This window comes from Monodelphis domestica, chromosome 3 (assembly GCF_027887165.1).
Source record: "Monodelphis domestica isolate mMonDom1 chromosome 3, mMonDom1.pri, whole genome shotgun sequence".
NCBI classification, from domain to species: domain Eukaryota; kingdom Metazoa; phylum Chordata; class Mammalia; order Didelphimorphia; family Didelphidae; genus Monodelphis; species Monodelphis domestica.
The window spans coordinates 72,950,779-72,973,804 of NC_077229.1; the positions used below are offsets into that span (position 1 = coordinate 72,950,779).

The 23,026-nt window shown below is 52.5% G+C and overlaps 1 protein-coding gene across 1 annotated transcript in view; it reads left to right on the forward strand.

Moving 5' to 3' along the window:
• The first annotated feature begins 4,754 nt into the window (after nt 1-4,754).
• Nucleotides 4,755-23,026, forward strand: part of PIK3R2 (phosphoinositide-3-kinase regulatory subunit 2) — a 29,724-nt gene continuing 11,452 nt past the window's right edge. Inside the window, 6 exon segments of the mRNA XM_056822118.1 lie at nt 4,755-5,085; nt 11,413-11,913; nt 21,414-21,509; nt 22,013-22,069; nt 22,302-22,433; nt 22,650-22,869. Coding sequence (XP_056678096.1) covers nt 11,586-11,913; nt 21,414-21,509; nt 22,013-22,069; nt 22,302-22,433; nt 22,650-22,869 — 833 coding nt within the window. The 5' untranslated portion in view covers nt 4,755-5,085; nt 11,413-11,585.

Below are 23,026 nucleotides of genomic sequence, written 5' to 3' on the forward strand. Positions count from 1 at the left end.
GTTGTTTTTTTAAAACCCTCACCACCTTCCATCTTAGAATCAATGCTGAGTATTGGTTCCAAGGCAGAAGAGCTGAGGTTAAGTGACTTGCCCAGGGTCACACAGCTAGGAAGTATCTGAGGTTAGATTTGAACCCAGGACCTCCCATCTCTTGGCCTGGTACTTTATCCACTGAGCCAACCAGCTGCCCCAACTCAAGTTTTTTGGGTTTTAAAAATCAAACAGGATTTTATATTGAATGGGGGGGTGTCTTAAAGAGGGAGGGGATATTGAGAGTAGAGGATAGATTGGAGTAGGGAGGGACCTCAGGCAGGGACACCAACAATCGGGCTATTAAATGCTGAAGAAGGATGCAAGTTGAGGAAAAACCATTAATTAGATTTGGTGGTTAAGTGACTGGCTTTGTAGAGAGCAATTTCAGATGAATCATGTGGCTAGAAGCTAGATTGCAGAGGGTTTAGGAAGAGTGAGAGGGGGCAGCTGGGTGTCTCTGGGGATATAACTAGAAGTCCTGGTTTCAAATGTGGCTTCCGACAGTTTCTAGCTAGTGTGACCTTGGTCAAGTCACTTCACCCCATTGTCTAGCTCTTACCACTCTTCTACCTTGGAACCAATGCACAATATTGATTCTAAGATGGAAGATGAGGGTTGCTTTAAAAAAAAGACAGTGAGAAAAGTGGGAGTCTGTAGAAATAAATAACTAGCAAAATGTGAATGGAGTGAAAAATGGGGATGTCATGAACCTTAAAGGAGAAGAGGCCAATGAATGATGATATTGGAGATACATAGAGCCTATATGGTGCAAAGAGGGAACAAGAAATATTCTGAGTCTCCTCTGGAGGAGGGATGTGGGTATGAGAGATGGAACAGCCCGTGCTGAAAAGATTCCCTGTCCTTTGGGAAGAGCAGAATCTCAGCAAGTGCCAGAAGATGGAAAGAGAAAAAGAGGAAGAGATTTCAAATCAAAGGAAGCTTGCTAACTAGAGAGCTTGGGAATTCTAGGGGGCCCAGAGAGAAGTGGGAAGATCTGGAGGGGAGACTTTGAGAGAGGGGATATGGGGATGGAGGAACACTAGGAGGGATGGCTTAGCACTAGGGATGTGGCTGAGGTTCAAGGACACTGGGAGTAAGAGGAAGTGGGATTATGCTAACCATTGGGCATTAAATCCCAAAGGAACTGTGGATGAGAGGTGAGCCATTGAAAAAAGACCAGTGATTGGTAGGTTCCAGGGGCACCTGCACCTAAGCCAGGCCCTGAACTTCTGGCAGATAATGATGCTGGCTTCTAGGTAAGGAGGAGATCTGGTATCAAGAGATGGTGTGTCCCCATACCTAGCAGCCTGAAGGCGGTCACTCAATCAACTTTGGGAACTGACCGCCAGGGATGCAATGATAACAAATCTCCACTTGAATTTTCCAAAGTTTTAAGATTCACGCTGTCTCCCTCCCTTCTTCCCTCCCCACTCCTGGAGCTGGCAAGCAATCTGCTCTGGGTTGTACATGCATTATTGCACAGAACATATTTCCATATTGTTCATTTTTCTAATAATCTTATAAAACCAAACCCCCAAATAAACAAGTCATAAATCATCCGTTTTCTTCTGCATTCTGACTCCACTAGTTCTCTCTCTGAGGTGGAGAGCATTCTCTGAGCTTCGGAATTGTCCTGGATCCTAGTATTGTTGATCTTCCCACAATATTTCAGTTACTGTATACAGTGTTTTCCTGGTTCTGCTTATTTCACTCTGCATCCGTTTATGGAGGTCTCTCCAGCTCTTTCTGAAATCCTCCAGTTCATCATTCCTCATACCATCTCGTGCCACAATTTGTTCAGACATTCCCCCGTGGAGGAACATCCTCAGGAATACAATGAAAAGCAAAAGACAGTCCTTGCCCTCAAGAATCTCTCAGACTAATGGGTTTTAGTCCTAAGGGACCCTCTGAACTCCCCCTCTCCTTTAGCTTTTTTTTAAAATATATTTTATTTGATCATTTCCAAGCATTATTCGTTAAAGACATAGATCATTTTTTAAAATATATTTTATTTGATCATTTTCCTTTAGATTTTTTTAATTGAAAAATTTTATTTAATTCATTCATTGAGAATATTTTTCCATGGTTCCATGGTGCATGTTCTTTCCCTCCCCTCCTCCCAACCCCCCCAGCCAAGGAGCAATTTTGGGGGGCTATTTTTAAAAATGTAATCACAGTATATATTCCTCTTATTCTGTTTTGTTCTCTTTTCTACTCTTTTCCCACAGAGAAATATACATTTTTTTAAGGTTTGAAAGGTTACAAGATTCATGTTCTTTCCCTCCCCTCCACCCAATCCACTGGGTTTTACTTGTGTCCTTGATCAAGACCTATTTCTCTATTATTAGTAATTGCACCAGGGTGATTGTTTTCTCCTTTAGCTTTTGCCACTGGGGCAGCCACGTCCAACAGCCAAAAGGAATGAATTTATATCGATTCCTTTAGGAACCCTCGTTGGATTGCGCCAGTGAGTGCCAGCTGTGGGCATGCTCTAGCATTGACATCTGGGCAGCCTTTTCCTTGATAACTTGCAAAGGCGAGAAGGGGCACCCCTGAAGAGCCGAGAGCTAGGGGGGAGAGAGACTGCCCCTTGGAAGAGGGCCCCAATGATCCCACTCAAGAGTTACTTCTATAACTGGGTGCTTTAAAAAACCAACCCACTAAAAGAGTGCAGGCAACTTGGCAAGCCCATTGACCCATGCTAATGAGAGGCAGGTTCTGGCCTGCCTAGCCGTGCCCTGGCAGACTATTGGCCCAGGGCTGGGGAATGGGTGCATCAGGACCCCACCCTGCTGAGCCAGATGCCCCCGGGCACAGCCACCTGTTCCCACATAAGGAAATCAAGATAGAAGAGAAAGGCTTCGTTTGAAGGGAGGTTAAACCCACAGAGGGAGGGGGACTGGGCAGAAATTTAGAGCAAAAGATCCCCAAATGGTGGGGGAGGAGAAGAGCGAGGGAGGGAAGCTCCCCTACTTTGAGAATAAGGACAGAAGGGGTAGAAGGGGTAGAAAGCTGAAAGGAGGGGACGTAGAGAGGGGAAATTTCCTTTGGGGGGCTGGAAAAATGCCCATTGGAGGTAGGGCAGAATTGAGGGAAGGGGTGGGGGACTGAGGGGAGGAGAGACTTAGGGGTAGAACAGTTTGTGTTGTGGGGGGGCTTGAGGTGAACCCCTGAGGTTCAGCTCCAAAGCTTAGATTAAAAATGAAAAGAGAGAAATGTATTGATTTGGAAGTCGATGTTGAATGTGGCCAGAGGGCGGTGGAACAGCCTGGATGGACAGCTGGGCCCAGAGGCCATCAGTTCTGGGCTCTAGAGTGGTGTGCACCGAGGCTGGGGCAGGCTTGCCTGGACATCGGGGTGACTGGATGTCTGAGATCCACCTCAGACCTAAAGGAGGACAGTCCTGTTTGGGGTTTGGGGTTGGAGTCACAAGGCTGAGGGAGCAGAGGGATTCCCTGCTCAGTTTGCCCCAAGGCTTCCATAGTTTGGGGGCACAATGCCCGTGCCATTTGCACCGAAGAGAATGGGCAATACTTGAGGGAAGGAGATTTGAAAAGAGGGGAATAACCTGGCCCAGACGCCATGGTGAGGAGGCTGGAAGGGGGAGCCCTCCTTCTGAGCCCTGGTAGGGAGGAAAAGAGTGAGGCCTGGGGCAGGAGAGATCTCCTCTAAAAGTGGACAGATCTACTGAACAGACTTGGGGGAGAGAAAGAAGCAGGGAGTGCAGCTGGCTGGCAAAGGGGAGAACGTGGATCCTTTGGATCCTTATTAGCCAGTTGGCCTCAGTTTCCTCATCTGTAAAACAAGCTGGAAAAGGAAATGGCAAACCATGCCAGTATCTTTGCCAAGAAAACCCCAAATGCACAAAGAGTCAGACACGACTGAATAAAAATTATTTTTTCCCTTTTGTATCCCCAGAGCTTAGCATGATGCTTGGCTTATAGTAGGCCTTAATAAATGCCACCTGATTATTATTATTTTTAACCCTTAACCTTCTGTCTCAGTGTCAGTTCTAAGAGAGAAGAATGGCTAGGGCTAGCCAATCAGGGTCAAGTGACTTGCCCAGGGTCACACAGCTGGGAAGTCTGAAGCCAGATTTGGGTCCTGGTCCTTCCAACTTCAGGGAGGTGCTCTGTCCTACCTTATGTGACTTCTTGTTGCTTGACCTTGTGACTGGACAAATCACTGTTTTCTGCCTCAGTTTCCTCATCTGTATAATAGCACCTCCTCCTCTAGGTTGGTTGTGATGATCAAAGGAGACAGATATGTAAAGTGCTTTGCAAACCTTAAACAATGGGCTATTTATTATTATTCCTGGGGAGAAAGCCCCATCCCGAGAGGAGACACCCCCAGAACGGTTCAGTAGGGTTGGGCCTTCTCCCAGTGACATAGAGGGAAGGCAGGCCAGTAGCACCAGACCCCTCTCCCAGCGCTCTGTGGCCAACCTCAACCTCAGCCTGAGCAGAGGGGAAAAAAAGGTGGAGGGGTGTGTCCGTGTGCACCCAGGCGCAGGCGCAGGCGCGGTTTCTTCCTCCCGCCCCACCCGCCTCTGGCTAGGGCTGGCTGGACTGTTTCCTGGAGAGCGCAAGCACCACTCCCTCCTGCCTCCGCCCCGCCCCCTTCGCTCTTCTCTTCCAGGGCTCCTAACTCCGGGCTTGTCTGTTTCCGTGAGGGCGCAGGCGCCGCTCTCCTCCGCCCTGCCCCCTCCCCCTCCGCGCGGCTGCTCTGTGGGCTCGGCGGTTTCCGTCAGGACTCAGAACACTCCCTCCCCCGCTCCACTCAACGCACTCTCTCGGTGCTCTTCGCTCTCGGCTGTTTCCGTGATCTTCCCTGCTTGCGCAGAACTTGGCTCCGCCCATAGGAGGCGGGCTCAGCGGCTCGCTCGGGATCATGGCTGCAGCCCCATCTCTGGCTCTGGCTGCTGCTGCTGCTGCCTCCTTTTCCTCCTCCTCCTCTTCTCCTGCTGCCGCCACCGCTGCCGCTGCTGCTGCCACTGCTGCTGGAGGTGGAAGCCACGCTGCAGGCTCGGGGTGACGGCTGCAAAGAGGCCAGGTGGGTCCGGGCCGGCCCGAGTGCGGTGGGGCCGGACTCTTCCCGGAGGGACTGGGCTGTGCCAGGATTTACGGATTGGGGGGCCGGCTAGTCTCGGGGGGCAATACTGAGTGGGAGGTCAGGGCCACGAGGGGAGGGGTTGGTTTATTCTGGGTCCTGGAGAGATGGCTCAAGTGGAGAGGCAGACTTACAACGAATATGGGGGGCCCTCCTTGAAAGAGGCTCTGCCTATCTGGGGGGACCCCAGCCTATACTGCATGGGGATTAAGCTACCCTGGGAGGGTCAGGGCCATACTGGTTCATGAAGGGGTGGTCCACGTAGAAGAGGCTGAGATACCCAGGTTGAATTCTATTGAGGGGCTGTACTTGAAAGCGTCTTTGGCTGTATTGGGGAACCTCAGCAATAATGAATGGGGATTGAGCTAGACTAGAAGGGGCTGGTCAACACCAGGTGGAGAGTGGGAAAAGTGAGTTACACTGAATTGTATTGGGGGAGCTCCTCTTGGAAGAGGCCTTGGCTATATTGGGGAACCCTACCTACTGGGTAGATACTAAGCCATATACTAGGAGAGGCTGGTCTTTAGGAGACTGAGAGAGGCTGAATTATACTGAATTCTATTGGGGAGCTGCACTTGGAAGAGGCCATGTCTGTGTTGGGGATCCCCAGCTATATCAGGAGGAGCCAGTCTTTTGGATCATGGGAAGAGGCTGCTATACTGAATTCTATTGGGGAGCTGCACTTGGAAGAGGCCTTGGCTATGTTGGGGATCCCCAGCTATATTAGGAGGAGCCGGTCTATTGGATTATGGGGAGAGACTGTGATACTGAATTCTATTGGGGAGCTGCACTTGGAAGAGGCCTTGGCTATGTTGGGGATCCCCAGCTATATCAGGAGGAGCCAGTCTTTTGGATCATGGGAAGAGGCTGCTATACTGAATTCTATTGGGGAGCTGCACTTGGAAGAGGCCTTGGCTATGTTGGGGATCCCCAGCTATATTAGGAGGAGCCAGTCTATTGGATTATGGGGAGAGGCTGCTATACTGAATTCTATTGGGGAGCTGCACTTGGAAGAGGCCTTGGCTATGTTGGGGATCCCCAGTTATATTAGGAGGAGCCAGTCTCTATTGGATTATGGGGAGAGACTGTGATACTGAATTCTATTGGGGAGCTGCACTTGGAAGAGGCCTTGGCTATGTTGGGGATCCCCAGCTATATCAGGAGGAGCCAGTCTTTTGGATCATGGGGAGATACTGTGATACTGAATTCTATTGGGGAGCTGCACTTGGAAGAGGCCTTGGCTATGTTGGGGATCCCCAGTTATATTAGGAGGAGCCGGTCTATTGGATTATGGGGAGATACTGTGATACTGAATTCTATTGGGGAGCTGCACTTGGAAGAGGCCTTGGCTATGTTGGGGATCCCCAGTTATATTAGGAGGAGCCAGTCTCTATTGGATTATGGGGAGAGACTGTGATACTGAATTCTATTGGGGAGCTGCACTTGGAAGAGGCCTTGGCTATGTTGGGGATCCCCAGCTATATCAGGAGGAGCCAGTCTTTTGGATCATGGGGAGATACTGTGATACTGAATTCTATTGGGGAGCTGCACTTGGAAGAGGCCTTGGCTATGTTGGGGATCCCCAGTTATATTAGGAGGAGCCGGTCTATTGGATTATGGGGAGATACTGTGATACTGAATTCTATTGGGGAGCTGCACTTGGAAGAGGCCTTGGCTATGTTGGGGATCCCCAGTTATATTAGGAGGAGCCGGTCTATTGGATTATGGGGAGAGGCTGCTATACTGAATTCTATTGGGGAGCTGCACTTGGAAGAGGCCTTGGCTATGTTGGGGATCCCCAGTTATATTAGGAGGAGCCGGTCTATTGGATTATGGGGAGATACTGTGATACTGAATTCTATTGGGGAGCTGCACTTGGAAGAGGCCTTGGCTATGTTGGGGATCCCCAGTTATATTAGGAGGAGCCGGTCTATTGGATTATGGGGAGATACTGTGATACTGAATTCTATTGGGGAGCTGCACTTGGAAGAGGCCTTGGCTATGTTGGGGATCCCCAGCTATACTGGCTAGTGATTGAGCTATATTGGGAGAAACTGAGCCAGATGGATTCGGTGGGGTAGGGATGGGACTGGCTTTACCAGAATGGGGGCCCATAGTGGGCCCAACTATAATGTGGAGATGGAGGTTGGGGAGCCCATCCTCCTGTATGTGTAAGGGAGAAGACTGGTGAGGAAGGACCACCAGGAGGGACCCCAGGAGGCTCTTCCCTTCCCAGCCTGACATAGGAGGCACGAGCTGTGGTTTGGGGTCGAATCCTGCTCCTCTGCTTAGCTGAGTGACCTTGGCCAAGCCCCTTCCTCTCCCTTGGCCTCAATTTCTCCATTTGGAAACCGACGTGCGTCTGTGCAGGCGCTCCCGGTGGTCTGGCCCTGGGACTTCTTGCATCTCTGGCTCCACGCTCTGCTGTTCTCAGGTCTTGCCCAGCTCATAGACTGTGCCTGGCCTCTCCTGCTCGGGCCTGCAGCCCTGTGGACCCATTCAGGGGATCCCCGTGTGCATGAGTGAGTCCGGCACAGGAAGGACCAAGTTTGGAAGGGAAGAGAGGAGTAGGAAGGAGGGCATCCCTCTGGAGAGATCCGGGCCTGTTGGCCCTCCCCCCCTTCCCTCCCGCCCAGGGGCCCCGGGGACCGAGGAGCCTTGACCTTTGGGGGAGGGGAGCAAGGCAGACAGATGCTCTTTGGGGCAGGAAGCCCAGCCTGGGGGAGATGGGAAAGCTGAAACACGGCCCTAATCCCTCCCCGCTCCCCGCCCCCTCTGGCTTGGCTGGGAGCCCTTCCAGGAGGGCCCCGCTGGCACGGGGCCTCCTGGGATGGGTTTGGGCTCTGACAGAGCTAGGCCTGCCTCTTCCCCTCCCTTTGGCTTCAGAGCCCCCTCCTCGAGGCTGGCATGCCGAGGCCGGCTCTCCTCTGCTGAGTGTGCATTTGTGCTTCAGGAGCGCCTGCAGAGCGAGGAGCCCGAGTGTGAGTGCGTGCATGCAGGGGAGAGCGCCACGCGTGTGGGGGTGTGCGGGTGCATGCTCGCGTGACCACGGAGGAGGCCCGCATGGCTGTGCGTGAGATTGCACAGAGGTGGGGCAGAGACAAGGGGATCCACTCAGAATATCCTGGACAGAAGATCAGGGAACCGAGCAAGTCCTCAGGGCCTTCTCCTCCTCAGTCTTGGGGGGCAGCGGGTGGCTCGGGGGATAGAGCCTAGAGGTCCTGAGTTCAAATGTGGCCTCGGGCACGTCTCTCAACCCCATTCCCTCACCCGTACCTCGTTCTTCTGCCTTGGAACCGATACACGGTGCAGATTCTAGATGGAAGGGAAGGGTTTGGGTTTAATCCTAAATCATAGGATTTGTAAAGCCGGATCACCCCGCCCAGGGCCCCCTCACTTCAGAGAGGAAACGACCCTTGCAGGGGCAGCAAGCCAGGGATCCCCCATGGACTCCCCCACCAAGCTGAAGGCTTTCTTCTTCCTTCTGGGGCTGCCCAGCGTCCCTTCCAGCTCGGACGGTCATGTGAGCTGCCCTCCTCCCCATGCCCCCAATCTGTGATTTTTTCCTCAAGAGCCTCGGGGCCGGCGCACCCCCGTCTCCCCATGGTGCGGGCCTGGGGCCCCCTCTCCGGGTCAGCATCCGTTCATCCTCCACATCTGTGGGGAGTCGGCAAGTTCTTGGCAGTGCTTTTCGGTTTGGGCCGGGGCCAAAGCCGCTCCTTCAGAGCCTGGAAGGGACCCCACAGAACACGGAGTCTCGTTTGGCAGATGGGGAAACCGAGGAGTCCCTGCCCCCAAGACCTTGGGGCTCTGTCCGGCTCATGCAGCTTGTGGGCCTGGGATGGGAAGGCCCCCTCGAGGGCCTTGAGGCCGTCCCTCCCCAAGCAGGATTCAGCGCTAAAAGACAGGGTGCGGGAGGAGCAGCCCCCTGGCACTTTCCCCTTCCATTGAGCCAGAATCTGTCCCACCTGGCCTTCTGGGTGTAGGCCCTGGAGGCGTCCCTCCTCGGGGCCAGCCCGGGTTCCCTGGCTGCTCAGCCCTCCTCTTAGGCCTTCTGGCCGAGGGCCCCTCCTCCTGCCTCCCCAACTCTCTGGGCATCGATCCGCGAGCTCCCTTGAAGACCTTTACCCCAAAGTCTGTCCATTTGGGCCCCCAGTGTCCCGGCTGCTGCTGCTTTAAGAGCAAAACACAAAACAGAAAAGCCCCATCGCTTCTGTCTTAGAGTTCCATTTTTTAAACCCTCACCTTCCACCTTCAAACCGATCCTGAGAATTGGTTCCAAAGCAGAAGAGCGGTCAGGGCCAGGCATTGGGGGTTAGGGGACCTGTCCAGGGTCACCCAGTGAGGAAGTATCTGAGGCTAGATTTGAACCCACCTCTGGGCCTGCTCTCAAGCCACTGAGCCACCTAGCTTCCCCCACTTTTTTTTTAATCCTTACTTAAAAAAACAACAACCACTCACTTTCAAAATTTAAAAATAAAGATAAAACAGTAAAGTCTTTATGAAAAAATAAACAAACAAACAGACCTCTTTCTATCCTCCAAACCGTTCTGTGTATTGGTTCCAAGGTAGGACAGTAAAGGCTAGGCAGTCGGGGTTAAGTGACCTGCCCAGGGTCACCCAGCTAGGAATTGTCTGAGGTCGGATTGGAACCCAGGACCTCTTGACTCCAGGCCTGACTCTCCATCTGCTGTGCTGTCTAGCCACCCCCACACTGGGCTCCTTAAGCTGAAATCTGGAAACGTGTGCTTTTAATATAGATAACTGTCTTTTGGCATCGTTGGTTTCCTTTGCAATCTTTGTATTTTACGTGACGCATTTTTAAAAATTCATCTGAGCACAAATGTGGCCTCAAGACCCTTCCTCGCTGGGTGACCCTGGGCGAGTCCCTTCACCCCAGGGTCTAGCCCTTACCGCTCTTCTGCCTTGGAATCTGCACATCCTCTTGATTCTAAGGTGGAAGGTAAGAGTTTAAAAACAAAATTCACCTGAGAAGTCTGCCCAGGCGGCGCCAGGTTGCCAGAGAGGTCTGGGCTGCGACGAAGGCCGAGGCCCCAAGTGTTTAGACGGTGCGGCCTATGGGTGAAGGTCTGTCATCGGATGCCACAGATGGGTGCCCCCTGTGGGACGAGGATTCTCCCCATTTTATAGATGAGAAACTGGAGACGAAAACAGAAGCAGCTCGCCGGAGGTATATTCCTAATCAATATGACTTATATTGGACGAGGAATATATCTGTATAACGTGTATATATTAGGAAAATGTCAATATATATTCCTAATCAATATGACTTATATTGGACGAGGAACATATCTGTATAACGTGTATATATTAGGAAAATGTCAATATATATTCCTAATCAATATGACTTATATTGGACGAGGAACATATCTGTATAACGTGTATATATTAGGAAAATGTCAATATATATTCCTAATCAATATGACTTATATTGGACGAGGAATATATCTGTATAACGTGTATATATTAGGAAAATGTCAATATATATTCCTAATCAATATGACTTATATTGGACGAGGAATATATCTGTATAACGTGTATATATTAGGAAAATGTCAATATATATTCCTAATCAATATGACTTATATTGGACGAGGAATATATCTGTATAATGTGTATATATTAGGAAAATGTCAATATATATTCCTAATCAATATGACTTATATTGGACGAGGAACATATCTGTATAACGTGTATATATTAGGAAAATGTCAATATATATTCCTAATCAATATGACTTATATTGGACGAGGAATATATCTGTATAACGTGTATATATTAGGAAAATGTCAATATATATTCCTAATCAATATGACTTATATTGGACGAGGAATATATCTGTATAACGTGTATATATTAGGAAAATGTCAATATATATTCCTAATCAATATGACTTATATTGGACGAGGAATATATCTGTATAATGTGTATATATTAGGAAAATGTCAATATATATTCCTAATCAATATTATTTCTATTGGGTAATGAATATATATTCCTTACTAATATATATTCCTAATCAACATAAAGGGAAATCTCTGGAACAAAGCGTGAGGGGGCGCTCCTCCCTGTGGGATGTTGGCTTTGGGCCTCAGTTTCCCCCCTGGACGGCATTGCCCCCGGCGGCATCCTGCCTCGGGCCGGGGATCACTGAGCACCGGCAGGCCCAGCTGGCCCTGGATGGGGGGGGCTCCCCTGGGCCTGGGGGGCACTGGTCTGAATTGGGGCTGACTGCGCCTCTCCCCGCAGGTCTCCGTCAGAGCTGTGGCCCCCCCCGGACCCGGGCCGTCCTCCCTGGGGTCCCCCCCGGACCGGAGCATGGTGAGGCGGGCCCTGTGCTCCATCGTCTGGCTCAGTCGGGGCTTCAAGCTGCGGAAAAGCGGCTAGGCCGTGTGCGGCCCCCCCGCTCGCCCAGGGGCGCCATGGCCAGCGCCGAGGGCTTCCAGTACCGGGCCCTGTACCAGTACCACAAGGAGCGCGAGGAGGACCTGGACCTGCTGCCCGGGGACATCCTGGTGGTGAGCAAGGGCACGCTGGAGGCGCTCGGCTACCAGGACGGGGACGAGCAGAGCCCGCAGCACATCGGCTGGATCCTGGGCGTCAACGAGCGCACCAAGCAGAAGGGCGACTTCCCGGGCACCTACGTGGAGTACCTGGGGCCCGTCAAGATCGCCCTGCCCTCCCACCGCCCCCGAGGCCACCGGCCGCTGCCCGCTACGCCGGGCCGGCCAAGGGACTCCCCGGAGCCAGGTAAGCGGCTCGCCCCGGGGGCACCCCGGAGGAGGCGGCCCCATGGGAGGGGGGGGGGGGTGCTCGGCACGTGGAACAAGACATCCGCAGGCCAGGAAAGAGCCTCTCGGGGCAGGCCGAGGTCCTGGTCTGACCACGGCCAGGCCCTCCTCGGCTCTGGGGAAAGAATGGGTGGAGAAGAGCACCGGGCAGCGCACTGGGAGAGGCCGTCTGGTCTGGGGTCATCAGGCCCGGGCACAGGAGGAGAGTTCCCCCAGGCCGCGCACTCCAAATCTGGGGCCTGGGCCTTGCTCCCTCTGGGGCCCGGAGCCCTGGGCGAGGGCTTCCTGGAGGAGGAGGCAGGAAGGGGCTCTCCCTGCCATGGGAGCCGGCACCGCCCGGTCCTGCCCTGCTCTGTGGGGACATGCCCCAGACGTTCCCATTCCCTGCCAACACGTCTACCCCATCCGGCCTGTCGGGGCAGGACAGAAGTGCCTTCGCACCAGCCCCAGCCTCGCACCAGCGTCTCCTTCCCTCTCACAGGGGCCAGGGCAGGGGGCCGGGGGTGGGAGGAGGCCCAGCCTCCCCCAGCCTCCCCCGGGAGCCTCGGAGGCGGAGGGTGGTCCCGGCCCTGCCGGCCTCCGTGGCTGCCTGCCTGGGGGGGCCTTTGGGGTGGCTGTGCAGCCAGAGCCGGGTCCAGGTCCCGCCCTGATCCGTCCCAGGTGAGGCCCGAGACCCCAATCACTGGCCGAGCGTCAAGTGCTGCAGCAGTAACTCATAGCGGCAAAGATCACTATTCCAGCATTATGTGGGGATATGTTATTAGTCGTAATGAACAACAACTAATCACTTGACTGTTGTGTGAGCACTGTCATAATGATGAGGACCACAGCCTGTCCCAGGGCACGCGGATGCCTTAAGCCTTCACCCCTCCCCCTCTGGGCATCGCCTCCTTTGTTTCAGCCTTTCCCTTCCATCTTAGACTCCATGCTGTGTACTGGTTCCAAGGCAAAAGAGCCCAAGGGGCTGAGGAACGGCCCAGGGTCACCCCGCTAGGAAGCCACAGAGGCCCGATGGGAACCCAGGACCCATCCACAGAGCCACCTAGCTACTCCCAGCCCTCTTCTGTCTTAGACGCAGGACAGAATCAGGCAGAAGAGGGGTAGGGACTAGGGATTGGGGAGAAGAGACTTGCCCAGGGTCACCCCGCTAGGAAGCAGCAGAGGCCCGATGGGAACCCAGGACCTTCTGACTCCAGGCCCGGCTCTCCATCCACCGACCTTCCCACCTTACCCCCCGCCCCCATCTCCTTTTTGTCCCATGACTTGGTTTCCTCTTTCTCCATGACCTGGATAGGTCCTGTTGAGGACAAGGGCTCTGGGTGCCCCCGACGCCCCTCTCCCACAGGACCCTTGCAGGGGAGGAACTGGGGCGAGGAGACTCTCTTCCCACTGCTGCAAGATGGACTTGTTCCAGGGCCAGCTCAGGGCTCCAAGGCCGCAGGCCATCACGGAGGGCGAGGAACGGCATAGGCACAGGAGGATTGGCTAAACATCTTTGGGCCCTTGGGGGAAGGGGGCTGGGAAAGATGCCCCCTTCTTGGGGCCTTCTTAGTCCTCCCATGCCTGAGGCTGGGGGGAGGCAGGCTTTGGAATCTACAGCCTGATAGAGAGGAGCATAGGCTAGTGGGAGAGCCCAGGCTGCTGGAGGAACTGCCTGTCCAGGGCAGCTCTCCTGCCTAGCTGGGGAGGCCCCAGAACCCAGGAGACCAGGACTGGGAGGGTCCTTAGAACAGAGAATGTCAGGTCTGGGAGGGAGCTTAGAACAGAGAATGTCAGAGCTGGGAGGGAGCTTAGAACAGAGAATGTCAGAGCTGGGAGGGAACTTAGAACAGAGAATGTCAGAGCTGGGAGGGAGCTTAGAACAGAGAATGTCAGAGCTGGGAGGGAGCTTAGAACAGAGAATGTCAGAGCTGGGAGAGACCTTAGAACAGGGAATGTCAGAGCTGGGAGGGAGCTTAGAACAGAGAATGTCAGAGCTGGGAGGGAGCTTAGAACAGAGAATGTCAGAGCTGGGAGAGACCTTAGAACAGGGAATGTCAGAGCTGGGAGGGAGCTTAGAACAGAGAATGTCAGAGCTGGGAGGGAGCTTAGAACAGAGAATGTCAGAGCTGGGAGGGAGCTTAGAACAGAGAATGTCAGAGCTGGGAGGGAGCTTAGAACAGAGAATGTCAGAGCTGGGAGGGACCTTAGAACAGAGAATGTCAGAGCTGGGAGGGAGCTTAGAACAGAGAATGTCAGAGCTGGGAGGGAGCTTAGAACAGAGAATGTCAGAGCTGGGAGGGACCTTAGAACAGGGAATGTCAGAGCGGGGAGGGAGCTTAGAACAGAGAATGTCAGAGCTGGGAGGGAGCTTAGAACAGAGAATGTCAGAGCTGGGAGGGAGCTTAGAACAGAGAATGTCAGAGCTGGGAGGGAGCTTAGAACAGAGAATGTCAGAGCTGGGAGGGACCTTAGAACAGAGAATGTCAGAGCTGGGAGGGAGCTTAGAACAGAGAATGTCAGAGCTGGGAGGGAGCTTAGAACAGAGGATGTCAGAGCTGGGAGGGAGCTTAGAACAGAGAGTGTCAGAGCTGGGAGGGAGCTTAGAACAGAGAATGTCAGAGCTGGGAGAGAGCTTAGAACAGAGAATGTCAGAGCTGGGAGGGACCTTAGAACAGGGAATGTCAGAGCTGGGAGGGAGCTTAGAACAGAGAATGTCAGAGCTGGGAGGGAGCTTAGAACAGAGAATGTCAGAGCTGGGAGGGACCTTAGAACAGGGAATGTCAGAGCTGGGAGGGAGCTTAGAACAGAGGATGTCAGAGCTGGGAGGGAGCTTAGAACAGAGAATGTCAGAGCTGGGAGGGAGCTTAGAACTGAGAATGTCGGAAATGGGTTCGAGTCAAGAACACATGTGATAACCAGTGGAATCATGCGTTGGCTATGGGAGAGGGAAAGGCGGGGGGGGGGGGGGGGGGGAGGAAAAGAAAATGATCTTTGTTTCCAGTGAATAATGTATGAAAACGACCAAATAAAATAATGTTTAAAAAAAAAAAAGAACTGAGAATGTCAGAGCTGGGAGAGACCTTAGAACAGAGAATGTCAGAGCTGGGAGGGAGCTTAGAACAGAGAATGTCAGAGCTGGGAGGGAGCTTAGAACAGAGAATGTCAGAGCTGGGAGGGAGCTTAGAACAGAGAATGTCAGAGCTGGGAGAGACCTTAGAACAGAGAATGTCAGAGCTGGGAGGGAGCTTAGAACAGAGAATGTCAGAGCTGGGAGGGAGCTTAGAACAGAGAATGTCAGAGCTGGGAGGGAGCTTAGAACAGAGAATGTCAGAGCTGGGAGCACCTTTAGAACAGAGAATGTCAGAGAAACAAGGCACAGACTGTTCATCTAGAATTTTCCCTCATTTTCTCAGAAAGAGCAGAAGCCTGGAGGGCTGGTGACTTGCTCGGGGTCACCCAGTGACTTACAAAGGTATCCAGTGCCCAGGTCAGGTTCTCTGTCCCCTTTCTCATGCTGCACCCCACTCCCAGGACCCCAGGCCTCTTCAGTTTCAAGTTCCTGGAGCCAGTTTCTCCCCGACTCCCACCCCCGCTCCCAGCCCTCCCAGGAAGGGAGTCATCTTGCTCCTTTCCAGACTGGCTGTTACCAGGGAAGGGAAGAAGCCCTGGCAGGAGGCCCACAGAAGCAGCGGGGGGAGGGAGCTCTTGGCAGAGATGCTCAGGGTGAGGGGCCCCACGGAACCAGAGAAATCCAAACCCCACCCATCCAACGGCCTGGAAACCCAAGAGGTTGGGGGGGGGGGCGGGGAGGGAGGAAGGGGATGGTGGGAACAGGGTAAAAGCTTTTCCAGGAGAGGGATTCCAGCTGCTAAGGGCAGAAGGCCACCGTGGTGACCCCAGCAGATGGTCTCTGGGGCCTGGGGGAGGGGGCAGCACCCCACGTGAGGGCTTCCTTTGCCCCTAACCCTTCTCTAGGAATGTGCTGTGTCAGCAGAACCCCCTGCCTCCCCCCATTTCCCCCAGATCTTGCTCCAATCTGAACTGTGTTTCCTGCCAGTTCTATCTCCAGGGAGTTTGGGCAGAGAGAAAAAAGAGAGAAAGACACACATGCACACACGCACACACACCGAAAAGGCCAAAAGAAAGAGAAAGACAAAGACAAGGGAGATGCAGAAAGACACAAGGAGGGGACAGAGACCTGTGCCCAGAGGAGAGAGAATGAGACCCCGAGGTGTCGAGAACTGAGCAGCTCCCAGGGGGCTGGGACACACCCAATCGAGAGGCCTGAGTGTGACCAGACTTTGCTGCCTAGCCCAGCACCCGGCAGGCCCTCTCCCCTTCTTAAATCACAGCTTTAGGCGCTCTGACATTCTCTGTTCTAAGCTCCCTCCCAGCTCTGACATTCTCTGTTCTAAGTTCCCTCCCAGCTCTGACATTCTCTGTTCTAAGGTCTCTCCCAGGTCTGACATTCTGTTCTAAGGACTCTCTCAGCTCTGACATTCTCTGTCCTAAGCTCCCTCCCAGCTCTGACATTCTCTGTTCTAAGCTCTCTCCCAGCTCTGACACTCTCTGTTCTAAGCTCTCTCTCCCAGGTCTGACATTCTCTGTTCTAAGGTTTCTCCCAGCTCTGACATTCTCTGTTCTAAGCTCCCTCCCAGCTCTGACATTCTCTGTTCTAAGCTCCCTCCCAGCTCTGACATTCCCTGTTCTAAGGTCTCTCCCAGCTCTGACATTCTCTGTTCTAAGCTCTCTCCCAGCTCTGACACTCTCTGTTCTAAGCTCTCTCTCCCAGGTCTGACATTCTCTGTTCTAAGGTTTCTCCCAGCTCTGACATTCTCTGTTCTAAGCTCCCTCCCAGCTCTGACATTCTCTGTTCTAAGCTCCCTCCCAGCTCTGACATTCTCTGTTCTAAGCTCCCTCCCAGCTCTGACATTCTCTGTTCTAAGCTCCCTCCCAGCTCTGACATTCCCTGTTCTAAGGACTCTCCCAGCTCTGACATTCTCTGTTCTAAGCTCCCTCCCAGCTCTGACATTCTCTGTTCTAAGGGCTCTCCCAGCTCTGACATTCTTTGTTCTAAGCTCCCTCCCAGCTCTGACATTCTCTGTTCTAAGCTCCCTCCCAGCTCTGACATTCCCTGTTCTAAGGTCTCTCCCAGCTCTGACATTCTCTGTTCTAAGGTCTCTCCCAGCTCTGACATTCTCTGTTCTAAGGTCTCTCCCAGCTCTGACATTCTCTGGTCTAAGCTCTCTCCCAGCTCTGACATTCTCTGTTCTAAGCTCCCTCCCAGCTCTGACATTCTCTGTTCTAAGCTCCCTCCCAGCTCTGACATTCCCTGTTCTAAGGTCTCTCCCAGCTCTGACATTCTCTGCTCTAAGGGCCCCCACTCTGACATCCTGGGTCCTAAGGGTCCCCCCAGCTCTAGTTATTCATATTCTCTTGTTTCCCTAAGTGCGTCCGAGACGTGCCAGAGCCTACAAAAAGACCGACCCCCCCAACCTACCCAGCTCTCTGGAGAGCCCTCCAAACTCTGCCTGAAGACCCAGGGTGAGGGGCTCCCCTCCCTCCAGAGAGGGCCTGTTCCACTCTGTGACAGCTCTAGTTATTAGGAAAAGGTTCCTGACATGGAGCAGGTTGCTGTCCTCACAATTTCTGCCTCTCCATGACTCCTTGTTCTCTACCTGCCAAAAATCAACTGAAAAAAAGGGGGGGGGTCTCCTGGAAAAGAGAACACCGGGGAGAAGAGGCACGTATGACGGCCGTCTTCAAACATTTGAAGGTCTGTCATTGGAGGAGGGACTACATTTGTACAGTTTGCCCCCCAGAAGCCGTGGTTGGAAGCTGCAGAGGCCAGACTGTAAGCAGAAGGGCCCTCCCTGTGTGGAATGGGCTTCTTGGAGGGTTGGTGGATGCCCCCTCCTTGGTGGTCTTCCCCAGAGGTGAGGTCTTTTTCACTGCTCCTGTGAACCAAGCTCTGGCAATACAAAGAAAAGATGGGCCTTCCCCCCCCCCCCAGGAGCTCCCACCCTAGTGGGGGAGACGACAGGGCCAATAAAGGTGTATACGGCAGGTAGAGGATAGGAAGGTCATCTCGGCTGGGAAGGCCTCCTGCACAGCCCAGGCTGGGAGCCCAGCCTGGATGCAAGGCAAGAAAACTGAAGAGGTGGAAGGGAGGGTGCAGCACCTTCCTGGCATGCCCAGGGGCTGACAGGGCCAGGTCACCTCGTCCCACCCCCTCATTTCACACATGAGGAACCCGAGGCCCCAGAAGCTGACTTGCCCAGGGTCATCCATCCCCAAAGTGGCAGGAGAGCTAGAATTCAGCCTCCCTGACTCCAAACAGGGCCCCTTTCTCTCTTTTTTTTTTCCCCCAAGAAGAATGAGGTAGTTTTATTAAACTCTTGCTAAAAATACAGTTAAATTCCATCTACATCATTACCTCATCAACCACTTTTAGGAATCTTATCGGAGGGGGCAGCTGGGTGGCACAGTGGCTTGACAGCCAGGCCTAGTGTCAGGAGTACTTGGGTTCAAATGTGACCTCAGACACTTCCCAGCTGTGTGAACAGTCACTGAACCCCCATGACCTAGACCTTACTGTTCTTATGTCTTGGAGCCAATACACAGTATGAATTCTAAGATGGAAGGCGAGGGTTTAAAAAGAATACACCTTTATTTTGTGGGATAGCTCAGGGAAGGCAAGGCATACAGGAGATTAAAAAACAAAAGATTTCAATAAAAATGCAGTTTAAAAAATTAGGGAGAGAAGAGACTGGAGGCATGATTAGAATTCTGTTCAATAATTCTGGTGAAAGTGTTGTGGGAAAATACCCCAAAGTTTGTAGCATCTGTCCAAATGTATGAGCGTGTTTATTGAAAGAAGAGGTTTAAGGCTGTGAAATAGCTGATGGAATGACCTAAGCTGTGGATCAGGGTTTACAGACTTATTGAGGGTCTGGCTTGTCATCTCCTATTCACCTTTTCCCAGAATAGCTCCTCCTGGGTGTTTTGCGGTCAGTCCAGGCAGAAAACCCCAGAAAATGGGCATAGAGGAGGAGGTACAAATTCAGCTGGAGGTATGTTTTGGTGTCTGACAACATCATAGGTGAACTTAAGGACTCCAAAAAGGGAATGAGGGACAGGTGCAGGTTTGGGGGGAATCCCCTGGATGGAGAAGGTATCTTGTGTTCCTTCCATTATCCCACGTGCCATCTTTCAGTGGTGCAGGAGAGGTCTTGCTAGCCTCCTGGGTACCCTTATGAGCTGGGAAATAAGAGCGCAGAACAGTCCCAGAATAATAAAATTAATCCATGTGCTAACTGGTGAAAAAGACAAGATTTCAGAATGTGTAGGCCCTGCTTCTATCATTGTCCCCCTCTGAAAAGCCCTCTTCTGGAGCTTCTTTAGGGATGTGGGAAATTGTGCCAGTCCTAGACAAGCCTGTGAAAAGCATCCGTGGGCTTGGTCCAGAGGATGGAGTGGTTACAGGTGGGAGATGGTGGATGTTGCCATCTGAAATCTAATTGAGTGTCATGATGAGAAACAAAAATTTTGTGAGAGCTTTTAGGAGCCAGGGACCAAAAATCAAGAGGAGGATTATTATTTTATTTTAAAATATTTTTCCATGTTTCCATGATTCATTTTTTTCCTCTCTGAAGAGGAGGATTATTAACAGAGGGATTAGGAAGGGGCCTAAAATGGAAAGTGGTTAGGAGCTTCATGAGGATCCCAATCCTGCAGATTGGAATCTCCATCAAAGAGGCATCGACATGAGCTATTTGGAGAGCATATTTTCTCTCTCTTGTTTTTTAAACCCTTAATTTCTATCTTAGAATCTATGTATCAGTTCTAAGGCAGGAGAGCAGTAAAGGGTAGACAATGGGGGGTTAAGGGACTTGCCCAGGATCACCCAGCTAGGAAGTGTCTGAGGCCACATTTGAACCCAGGACCTCCTATCCCTAGACCTGACTCTTTATCCGTTGTGTCTCCTTGCTGCCCTGAGGATTTATTTCCATTAAGCTTTAAGGCAGGGGTCCCCAAACAGCCCCCACCACACTTCCGGAAGGGGCACCTCTTTCATTTGTAAAGAATAATTTTAGCATTTTGACTTGAAAAGTCTAAATTCAGTTGGTCGCCAGGGAAAATTCCCAAATAAATTACCCAAGTTAGGTGAAATTTATGGTGATTTAATTAATATAGAGAGAAGGAGTTAAGGAAAAGAGAGAGAGTGGGAAAAGAGTTAATTTAAATTGCTCCAGCTCAGGCTGAGCCTGGCAGTAGTTAAAGGCCTTGGCCAAAGTGGCCTCCCTGAGCCTAAGGGAAAGGGAGTCAGTCTTATCACTCACCATGAGACCGTCTCCAGGAAGCTGTCTGAGGAAGATCCTCCAGGCTGAATTTCAGTCCTGAACTGAACTCCGAATCCCTCAATTGACTTTTCTAGCCTCCTTTTAAAGAAATTTTCTCTTATGTCACCTCCCCTAAATTTTTACACCTACCAATCACAGTAGACACTTTTCTCCAGGACTGTCCATTCTTTAATTCTCACCTTCTTTGATTAGATTTTCTCTAGGCCTATCCACTCTTTAGTTCCCACCTTCTCTGGTTAGATTTTATCTTCTGAAGTACTTCACACTTCTTTGTTAAGCTTATCTTTTGTGAGTTACTTGACCTTTTTGTGATTAATTTAACCTTTATAGGTACTTAACACCTTTTTGTATTAGATCTAAAAATAGACTTAGCTTAAAGTTCTAGCTTCACTATAAGGTATGAGTTAAGTATCTTCATTGTTCAATCAGGAGTTTACAACTTTATCTTCCCCTAAAATATGTCTAATTAGGGTGGAGTAATTTTAAAATTTACACATTGGTGGTCAGTGAGAGGAGCATTGTATGTGGCGGCATTGCTCATGTACAATACTACTTCCGGTGACAATCGTTTGCGTGGCACCTTGTTCTGAGAGTAACTGAAGGAGAACGAGGCGCCGCAAAAAGGATTATGTGGCTGCACAATGGAAGCCATCAGCATGGTGAGTGGTGATCTGGGGATTCCGCACTGTGTATACTGCTGCCCGGTAGAGTGGTGGCAGTGATGGGTCTGTGAAAGGTGTGACAGGCCCATCACAGCCAGCGCTGCAGCCTCCACTAATCCAGACAGTGGTATACAGATTTGTTCATAGTTTATAGTCCGGCCCTCCAACGGTCTGAGGGACAGTGAACTGGCCCCTGTGTAAAAAGTTTGGGGACCCCTGCTTTAAGGTGTCCACTGTTGTCTCAGATTTTCCTCGAGTCTTGCTCTTAGTTTGGAACTGACCGGGTTCTTCCCCCTAGCTCTTGGTGCTGGGGTTTCTGTCCTGGCTGGGTGTTCTAGCATCCTGCCCCGCCATCTTCTCTGAGGGTCTGTGTTCTCCCGGGTGCTGGCTCAGCCCCCAGAACTTCAGGGCAGCCACTTCCTCGCTATAAAGTTCATCTCTTCCCTTGCCAGCGGGTGCCCTGCTCCCCGACCTGCCTGAGCAGTTTGTGCCTCCTGAGGTGGCGCCACCCATCCTTCAGAAGTTGGTGGAAGCCATTGAACGAAAAGGTAAGGGTGGTTTGGGCCCAGGAGACCCCTTGAGTCCCCTCTAGGCCTCAGCCCCTGCCCGGGCCCTCCTTCCTTGGAAGTGGGGAGGGAAGAGAATAGGCGTTTATAGAGTATGTTCTGGGTGCCAGGCACTGTGCTAAGCCCTTTATCCCCATTTTATAAATGAGGAAACTGAGGCAGACAGAGACGCCTCCCCAAGGCCCCACAGCTACTCAGTGTCTGAGGTGGAATTTGAACTCCTGACTCCAGGCCCAGCGGCAGCCCATCCTGGAATGGCCAGGGGCTTGTCCAGATCTGTCCGAGCTCCAGCCGCGGCTCCTCTCCTCCCCTTGGTCTTCCTTCTCGCTCTAAGAAGCAGCGCCTTCTCCTCTCTCTCTGATTTCTTTGGCTGGTGCTCGTCCCCATCACCATCCGAAGTTCTTTCTGACGCCCCCGCCTGACCGCTGGCGAGAAGCTCCCTCAGGATTTGTTTGTTTGACGTTACTCGGGCCTTCCTTCTGCAGGGCTGGACAGTGACGCGCTCTACAGACCATCTTCTGAGCCGAGGCCCCCAAAGATCGGTGAGGACCGCCTCTCCTTGGGGTCCCCCACCTTCTCTCCTCCAGATGTTGGGGTCCCAGAGCCTGGGGGGACCCTGCTGCCCTCCTGCTGAGAGAGGGCCTGGGCAGTGCCCCCGGGGAAACCAGGGTTCTGGCTCATGGTGTGGTGGGGGCCAGAGCTCTGACGCTGACCCCCTTGGCCTGTGGCTCAGGAATCAACCGTCTCCTCCCCCTGTTCCCCACCCCTTGCCAGACTGGACTCTGAGTGACGTAGATCAATGGGATGTGACTGCCCTCTCCGAGGCCCTGAAGGGCTACCTCCAAGCACTGCCCAGGCCCCTCGTGCCCCCTGGAGCCCATGGGGATATCCTCCATGCCTTACAGGGTGAGTCCCCACCATCGTCTCACAGTCACGGGGAACAGGAATGCTCAGCCCCTCGGGCAGGGTGGTAGGAGCAGATCTGGCTCTAATAGACTCCGAACCTGGGTCCCTGGGGGCAAGAAGGATGGCCTTGGGCCAGCCTAGCCGTGGTGCCTATGGATGCAGAGTGGGTTTGAGGAAGGGTCTGGGGGGCTTCACACTCTGTCCTTCCCCACTCAGAGACAGCCAGCCCAGCTGCAACAGCGGGGTGGAGAAGACAGCAGCTGCAGGTGGCGCTCGAGCCCCCCGTGGTTCCCCTTCACAATGCCCTGACTCTGCGCTTCCTGCTCCAGCACTTGGGGAGAGTGGCCCAGCGGGCCCGAGCACAGGGCAGTGGATTGGGCCCCCAGGCCCTCGGGGAGATCTTTGGACCTCTCCTGCTTAGGCTGCCGGCCACTGGGTATGTATGTATATGACCAAAGAGCAAGGGGTGGCCAGATGAAGGAAGGGATGGAAGGACAGATGGAGAGAGAGGAAGGGAGGAAGAATAGGGGGAGAGAGAGAGGAAGGAAGGAGTGAAAGAGAAAAGAAGGGAGAGAAGGAAGGGAAAGAAGAAA